The sequence below is a fragment of the Microtus oregoni genome, unplaced genomic scaffold, assembly GCF_018167655.1.
Source record: "Microtus oregoni isolate MIOR12 unplaced genomic scaffold, Mior012 000192F_ref0000130, whole genome shotgun sequence".
Lineage (NCBI taxonomy): Eukaryota > Metazoa > Chordata > Mammalia > Rodentia > Cricetidae > Microtus > Microtus oregoni.
In genome coordinates this window covers 299,711-308,769 of record NW_024544851.1, presented here as the reverse complement: position 1 = coordinate 308,769, position 9,059 = coordinate 299,711, and the positions used below count along the sequence as shown (strand labels likewise).

At 46.3% G+C, this 9,059-nt stretch overlaps 1 protein-coding gene across 1 annotated transcript; it reads left to right on the top strand.

Moving 5' to 3' along the window:
* Positions 1–5,228: 5,228 nt before the first annotated feature.
* On the top strand, positions 5,229–7,211 carry LOC121445448 (tyrosine-protein phosphatase non-receptor type 11-like). The gene has a single exon (XM_041647599.1). It carries the CDS (start codon positions 5,229–5,231, stop codon positions 7,209–7,211), a length of 1,983 nt encoding a protein of 660 aa, XP_041503533.1.
* Positions 7,212–9,059: the final 1,848 nt, after the last annotated feature.

Genomic DNA, 9,059 nt, shown 5'->3' with positions numbered 1-9,059 from the left:
CAATAGCTCAAGTTAGCCCCTGGTTTATTATGGGAGGGGGTTTAAATGTTCCAGACTAGAACAAGCCAAGTCAGGTTAAAAGGAGTATGTGTTTTTTCATCCTCAGAGATGCCCAAATTCCCTAAAAGATTGTTAAAGTGGGGCCCCTTCGGTGGTTCTGCTCCCCTCCATGCAGCAGTTTGGATCCAGAGAGAGCACGTCTGGGGCCAGAAGGCAGCTGGAGCAGAGCTCTGATAGCTGGCCGTGGTGAAAGGCGTGTTGCCATGACCCAGTCAGTGCCCGGCCTGGGGGATGCTGCAGCAGTGTCAGGAGTATCAGCAACCATGGCAACAAGTGCTGGACCATAGACGACTGGCAGAAGCAATATACCTTGGAATATTGCTGTCTCAGCCACTGCAGATACTGCTGCCATAATTGCTCTTTAGACTGTGAACCAGCTGGCTGAAAGAGTCAGCAATGCCTTGGACATTCCAAATGACAAGTGGCTCTGGTTCAGGAGCAGGTGGACTATCTTTAGACTTCTCAACAGTTAATCATGTTGTGTGCATTACTCCTGGCACTGTATTGCAGGCTTCTGCTACTGCTATGGAACTCAAACTCAAACATCATATGAGAGAGTTCTGTTAATTTTATCACCCAGTTAGTGCTAGATGGTTGCAGCACTGGTCTGGCTTATTGGTGCTGTCGGTCCTGGGGATACTTGGTTTAGGGCTGTGTCTGGGTAGCCACGGATGGGCAATACTTTAGGGGCTGGATGCCACCTACAACAGGGACTATTAGAGGGCTATTCCCCAGGTATTATAAAATAAAATGGGGGGAGTTATTGTGATCCAGCTGCCCTCACTCCCCCTGACTGACAGCAGAACTTCCTTGTAGTCTGTAGTTGACAAGGATCTTTGTGTTCTTTCTGGCCGGTGGGTCAGAGTAGAGGAATAAAGGTTGCTGGGCAAAATAAGGGTTGCTGTTCTTCCACCTGAAAAAAAGCCTCCATGTCTCAATCCCGGCACCCCCTGCCAGTCTTGGCATCCAGGCTTCACTGGCTGCAGCACACGACAGAGTGTAGATTAAATTAAATGGGTTAAGTTATAAGAGCTAGTGGGATAAGCCTAAGATAAGGCTAAGCTTTCATAATAATAAGTCTCAGTGTCATTGTTTGGGAGCTGGTGTATGTAAAAAGACTTGCTACAACTGTCCTACTGTTTGTCTTCACCAATGACCTTGGTGTCTCCAGTATCTCATACATAAGAAATCCCACAGTCTCTGTGATGGGCTTAGCTCACTCAACATGAAGGCATTAATGTGTTCATCTATGCGGTAGATGTGCCTGAATGTCCTTCCTTGATTAGGGCTGGAACCTGGGACCATCCTGTACCTGAGTTGGCATGGTGATACTCATAGGTATCCCCGCTCCTTCCCTTCCACGTCACAAAGCTATTCCCATAGAGACACTGTTGATGGGCACCTCTCCTCTCCATCCACTCCTCCTCAACTCCCACCCCAGACACAAGCATTGAGGTCCAGACATCTTCCTGTGTATGTGGCTCTGGCCTCAACTCCAGACAGGGAAGCCTTGATTGAGTGTAAATGGCTCACAGTTTTGACACATAATTACCAAACCTCCAGGCCCTGGCTGTCCCCATGAAGTCTGTTTCTCTCACATACCCTGGGCTGCTCATTCCAGGCCTTGGTTTCTTTTCCCCATGAAGGGACTAACCCTGAGGACCTGCTGACACACATCCGGCTAGATTAGGGCTTGAGAAGCAGGAAATAGCCATGTTAATCTCATCATCCATCTCAAATTGGAATTATGTTTCCAAATTTTGGCTACCAGTTCTGGATTCTACTGTTGCCAGAATCCAGTACACACTCTGAGGCTAGCCCTGCCACACAAGGACAGAGTGATGAAGGGCCCTTGAAGGTAGAATTTTTTTTTTTACATTGCTGACTATGTAACCTAGGGTGTTTAGCATGTGATGTGGCCCTGAGCTATATCCCCTCAGATGTGTATGTATACTTGCCTTTCTGAACCTCTGTTTCTTCCTCTTTTTTTGGTCTTCTGCACACCTCTTTCCAGAAAGCTTTCTGTGTGTGCATGTGGAGGAGAGGTCTATGTTATGTCTTCCTCTAGCACGCTCTACCTTATTTTTGAGACAGAATCCCTCTCTGAATCTGGAGCTCATTGATGGGCTATACACACTGAACAGGGAGCCCCAAGGACCGTACTGTCTCCACTTGCCAGCTGGGGTTTACAGATGTGCCCTGTCATGCTCAGCTTTTATACTTAGGTGCTGGGGACTTGAACTCAGATTTCTATGCTTGCACAGTTTCTTCTCCATAGGAACCCTCTCTTCACCATTTTTTTTCTTTTTTCTTGAGGGTGTTCAAGACAGGTTTCTCTGTTTAACAGCCCTGGTTGTTCTGTAACTAGTTCTTTTAGACCAGACTCGCCTTGAATTTACAAAGATCTACCTGTCTCTGCCTCCCAAGTGCTGGGATTAAAGGCATGTGCCTCCACTGCTTGGCTCTCCCTACCATTTTTTTGTGGATTGTATATCACTACATAGCCCTGACTGTTCTAGGAATTGTAGTCCTCCTTCCTCAGTCTCCAAGTGCTTTGGTGACAGGCACTACCTCTTCTGAACAGTGGGTCTTCATTGAGCAGTGCCTGTGAAAACGCTCTAGTGTCTAGGATTCCAAGGCAGCTCACAGGCCTTCTGCCTCCTGGCCACCTCACTCAGAAGTCACACTTCGAGTTTTGCGGGCCCGTGACCAGTGCTCCAAGGATCCCCTGCTGTGGGATATTTTACTTCTTTGGCTTTTTTTGGGGTGGAGCAGCTTCTAAATAAATTAGACCCAGAGGAGGATTATTCTTAGTTATGAATGCCCAGGTTTAGTTTGGCTTGTGTCTAGTCATTTTTTAAAAATCTTATGTTACCCCGATAACCTTTTGCCACTGGGCTTTTCTCTTTATCTATTTCTATATACCTTTCATTGCTTCTTTCCCCATGGCTGCTTGTGTAGCTGGGTGGCTGGCTTGTTCTCCTTTCTCCTTTTGTACTTTCTACCTGAAAGCCCTGACTGATCTTGCTTCTGTCTTGGTATTGGCCATTCAGCTCTTTATTAGACCATCAGGTGTTTCATATAAAACAACAACAATAACAAAAATCTACCAGTCACAGAGAAGTAGTGGGTAGCTTCAGAAAGGGCTAAGAGCCCCATGGCAGGGTGATGTGGAGGGCTGGACCCTTGTCCAAGTTTTTTTTTATGACTAGGCAGCAGGAGATGGCCTCTTGGTTCACAGATGTTTCCTGGGCTGGGAGGTGCTAGGGGTAGGAGTAGAGCTGAAGCCCAGGATCCTCTTCTCTATTGTTGTCCCCAGTGTTGTGAGACATCTTAGAGAGACAGAAAGACCTGGGTAGGATACTCAGACCTCCCAAGTACACACAGGAACCTCCCATACACTCCAGGGTGAGCAAGCTGACCCTAGTGGATCTGTGGGTGTTGGATCTCTGCTGTAGGCTTATCTCCTCAAGGTATAGCCTTCTCTTTGTCAAAGTTCTGGAAGCCGGGGTGGCATTGACAGGGCAGGAAGTCCCAGGCTGCAGCTCAGAATGAAGTCTAATGAAGGCAGCATGTTCTGGCTACTATTGTGTCCACTGATGCTGGGATAGAGGGCACCCAGACCACCAGTGTCTAGGATAATGGGAAGAGTACCAGGCAAGGCCTTGGTGAGTGACTGTTCCTTGAAGGGGTGAATTTGAAATGAAGCTATATCTGGGCAGACTTACAACCTTAGGTCCCTAAACCCTGAGCCGTTGGGGGCCTGGGAATATCTTTCCATTTACCATTCCAGGGGTCTTGAATGCTGGAGTGGGCATACTGAGTCCCCCACAGTGTCTGAAACTGAAAAGGTCACCCTCCCCGAATTATGTGTCTCCAAAGGCAGGGTATGTGGAGGCCCTTGAAATGGCTCTGCTCCATCTTGACAAAAGGTCAGAGTTCTAGCATATTTTTGCTCCTTCAAGGTCAAACAACAGGATGTTTGGCCTCAGGTAAAGTTGTTCTATATGTTGCCCAAATAACAGGATGTTTTGTCTAAGGTGTTGCTAATGGATGTTTTGCTCCAAATAGCAAGATGTTTGACCTAGGGCATTGCTGTTAGATGTTCTGAATATTAAGAAAGTAATGTCTTGTTTGTTCTTTATATAATGATTAAAAAACAAACAGTCTTTTGCCTACCCCTTTGGCTTGGGGTATAAAAGGGCTATGAAAAAATAAACTTGAGGCAGATTCAGTATTCATCGGAATGATCTCCTGACTCTGTCTTCAGTCTTTTGTCCGTTTCTTTCCTCAATCCACATTCGACTTTTCAGGAACATATGGACGAGTCGGCTGGCCCAAGACGAATAGCGCTGGATGTTGCTGGGGTTTGAGAACAGGAGTAAAGTATTGGACACCACAAATTAAAAGTGAGTGCTCAGATAAAAATAAAGTGACAGTGTGGTGAGTGGCTCAAGAGTAAAGCTGTAAATATAGAGCAAAGGCTTTCATATTCTTGTTGCATTTTTATGTATGGGTTGTATGTTTTGTTAATATAACCAGAGATGTCATTGTAAATATGTGTGCATTTATAAATAATATTTCTGTCATTGGCCTTGTGTGTTGGCTACAGTGTAAATGTTTTTGATATGCCCAAATTATATATGTCTATGGTTATTGTATGGGCAGCAACTTCTCAAGGTCACAGATGTTTTATAACTTGCTATGGTGAGGTCTACAAACTCTGTTTAAAGCTCTAAGACTGTTACATAGCTTATGTAGAGAAGGACAGGGACAAAGAGACTGATCTGCTTTTGGGGATGACTGTTAGAGCGCGGCTTGAGCCCTGCCCCTTGGGATACCAGTTGTGCTGATGGACAAACTAACCTCACCCATAGTTCTAGCTCCCACCTCTGCGCTGGCAGTCTGCCTAAGGTGGACACGGTGGTGAGACCAGAGCAGGAGCCAAAGCCCAGGACTGAAGCAGAGTGACCCTAGTGGGGCACAGCCAGTATCCAGGATCCAGGTCTGGTGGGGGATTTTGCATGTAGAGTGGGCCAGTTCTACCTGCCCTGCACATGTGTTGACTCCTCAGTGGGTCTTTGCTTAGCCCCCCAACACACATGTGACAGTGTCCCAAGGAGCCTGAGCAAGCAGCAGGTCTATGTGGAGCAGGAGCCAAGGGGAACATGGCATCTCAGAGAGGGTTTCACCCCAACATCAGTGGTGTGGAGGCTGAGAATCTCCTTCTAACCAGAGGAGTTGATGGCAGCTTTTTGACAAGGCCTAGTGAGAGTAACCCTGGAGATTTTACTGTGTCTGTTAGAAGAAATGGAGCTGTCTATCACATCAAGGTTCAGAACACTGGGGACTACTATGACCTCTATGGTGGGAAGAAGTTTGCTACCTTGGCTGAACTACTCCAGTACTACATGGAACATCACGAGCAGCTAAAAGAAAAGAGCGGAGATGTTGTTGAGCTCAAGTATCCACTGAATTGTGCAGACCCAACCTGTGAAAGGTGGTTCCATGGTCCCTTGTCTGGAAAAGAAGCAGAGAAACTGCTAATGGAGAAGGGTAAGCATGGCAGCTTTCTTGTCCGAGGGAGCCAGAGATACCCTGGAGACTTTGTTCTCTCTGTCGTCACAGGTGATGACAAATGGAAGAGCAATGATGGCAAGTCCAAAGTGAGCCACGTTATGATCCGATGTCAGGAACTGAAATATGATGTTGGTGGAGGAGAGTATTTTGACTCTTTGAGAGACCTGGTGGAGCATTACAAGAAGAACCCTATTGTTGCGACACTTGGCATAGTCCTGCAGCTCAAGCAGCCTCTCAACACAACTCGTATTAATGCTGCTGAAATTGAAAGCAGGGTTCGAGAGCTAAGCAAGGTAGCTGAGACCACAGGTATGGCCAAACAGGGCTTTTGGGAAGAATTTGAGACACTACAGAAACAGGAATACAAATTTCTCTATAGCCAAAAAGAAGGTCGGAGACAAGAAAATAAAAACAAAAATAGATACAAAAACATCCTGCCATTCGATCACACTAGGGTTGTCCTGCATGATGGCGATCCCAATGAGCCCGTTTCTGATTACATCAATGCGAACATCATCATGCCTGAATTTGAAGCCAAGTGCCACAATTCAAAACCCAAAAAGAGCTACATTGCCACTCAAGGCTGCCTGCAGAACACGGTGAATGATTTCTGGAGGATGGTGTTCCAGGAGAACTCTCGAGTCATCAGCATGACCACAAAGGAGGTGGAGAGAGGGAAGAGCAAATGTGTCAAGTACTGGCCTGATGAGTATGCACTCAAAGACTATGGGGTCATACGTGTTAGGAACATCAAAGAAAGTGCTGCTCCTAACTACACCTTAAGAGAACTCAAGCTCTCCAAGGTTGGACAAGGAAATACAGAGAGAACTGTCTGGCATTACCACTTTCAGACATGGCCCGACCATGGTGTGCCCAGTGACCCTGGAGGTGTGCTGGACTTCCTGGAGGAGGTCCACCACAAGCAGGAGAGCATCATGGATGCAGGCCCTGTTGTAGTTCACTGCAATACTGGAATTGGCAGGACGGGAACATTCATTGTGATTGATATCCTTATTGACATCATTAGAGAGAAAGGTGTTGACCATGACATCGATGTTTCTAAAACCATTCAGATGGTGCGGTCCCAGAGGCCAGGAATGGTCCAGAAAGAGGCACAGTACCGGTTCATCTACATGGCTGTCCAGCATTACATCCAGAGGCTGCAGCGCAGGATCAAGGAGGAACATAAAAGCAAAAGGAAAGGACACAAATATATCAACAGTAAGAATTTCCTGGTGAAACAGACAACCAGTGACCAGAACTTCATGCCACAATGCACTCAAACACCATTCAGTGCAGAAGTGAGGGAGGTTCTGGGCTTGGAACATAGATCATTACCATGTCCCACGAGCATCAGAAGTTTCCCAAGAACCCTGGATGACTCTAAGAAGGATGATAATAGCTTCCAGAGGAGGGACAGTATCTCCAACAGGGTTTTCTATGAAGAGTTCCAGGCACTGGCAAGACGTGTTGACTGTGTGGAGCACTCCATAGGCAGCATCATGTCCAAGATTGATGCTGTGGTTGTCAAGCTTAAGACCATGGAAAATGTGTATAAACAGTCGAGGTAGATGTTAGGTGCTATTCTGTTTTGGCAGTTATATTTTCCATTTGCAGGAGAAATCATTCATCTACAAATTGAGTTAGCCCTAAGATAATCCCCTGGCCACTCATGACCAGCATAATTGATGTGAGCTGAGTTAACTTTTAAATGATGGGATGTACGTGGCTTTTGACATATGGGTTTTACATTGTCCCATAGCTTTCCCTGTTATGTGAAAGTGGCAGTATCAGGGAAATGCAGAGCTTTGGTAAACACTATCCACGAGTACCAGAGAGAGACAGTGGGCTGAATACAAACACTAGTTTAACTCAAGAAACCCTGTTAATGGACATTGTAAAGAAAAGCAATTATCTAAGTTTCATCTCAAAATTGTAAAAATTCCTTTGTTATTGCCTAATTCTTGTTGCTTCTTACTATAAGGAGGAGTTCAGATACCAGTTTTTGCCACAGTCTTACAAGTCCATCTCTGGCTGTGCTCTCAGGGAGATTTATTTACTTATTTTTTCATTTTTATTTTTTCATGGAATAAAGTTTGCTTCTGGTTTACTAGACTTCGGTGGTTTTTTTTGTACAACCCCCCGTGGACCTAACATTTTGGTGACCCATACAGGGAAGCACAAACTTGGTTCTGGGGGGGGCACCCCAGTCTCTGGTCTCTGGTAAACTTTATTTTTACTGTTTTTACCAATTGATAGGTTTCTGGTTTTATCTTGTATCTGGTGTCTGGACAGTCTGGGGATTCAAGAAGATCTAGTAGACATGCTTCTAATCTCAGAGCCTAAGGGAAATGGGGGATGCTCCAATTCCTCCTCTGGCCATTGGGTCATTTGTTTATGACCCTTTAGGACTGATAAGGGCTCATGTGACCCAACATGCAGCAATGTCTTGTCAATTCTGTTTAATTGTCATAGCATGTTAACAGTTGTCTACTGTCAGGCTCATGTGGTGTTAGTAAATTCTTTTTTTTTCTTTTTTTGGGGGGGATTTTCGAGACAGGGTTTCTCCGTAGCTTTTGGTTCCTGTCCTGGAACTAGCTCTTGTAGGCCAGGCTGGTCTCGAACTCACAGAGATCCGCCTGCCTCTGCCTCCCGAGTGCTGGGATTAAAGGCATGCGCCACCACCACCTGGTGACTGTTAGTAAATTCATGTCTACCTTGGGCTAAGGTACTGTAGCCCCAGACTGGCTTGTCAAGGATAAGTCAGGAGGACAGAGGCAAGTAGAGGCACCTACAAGGCCAGGTACCAATATGGAAACTATCAGCCACTTGTCCCAGAAAATAATTGGTTTTGGTCTCACAAAATGACACGTGTTCCAAAGCTGCACAGCGGGAAGCATGAGAGTGGAGCAGCAGTGGGACCAGAGCCATCAGGAAAGCAGGAGCTGATGCAGAGGCCATAGAGGGGTGCTGCATACTGGCTTGCTTTCTCTGTGATGATTCTAGTTTCTGTCAAGTTGACATAAAACTAGTCAGTATACCCCTAGTAAAGTTTGTCTGGTTGACTGCTGAGATCTTGCTTTCCCCACCTTCTTATTTTTTAAATCAGCAGAAGAAAAAATATTCATTCCTGTGACTGTCTAGCCTGTCCCAGCATAGACCAGCAAGACCTAACTACGTCACAGCCCCACCCATGGCCCCTCTTTTCCCACCACTCTACAGTCCCTCCCTTGTCCCCTTTTCTCCCCTCCTAGGCCCAGCACTTCAGTCTCTGATGGAGACTGTCCTGGGAAGAACAGAACCCCCTCCTCTGGGAGACCCTCCGGCCCCATTATGCTTAACCCCAGCATGGTCCCCGGGTTCTGGGACCTCTCCGCTTGGATTGCCCCAGCTCTACAGACATGGCCTGCTGCTCCCCT

Coding starts and splice junctions, on each gene's coding strand:
- LOC121445448 (XM_041647599.1), top strand. CDS start 5,229: ATGGCATCTCAGAGAGGGTTTCACCCCAACATCAGTGGTGTGGAGGCT.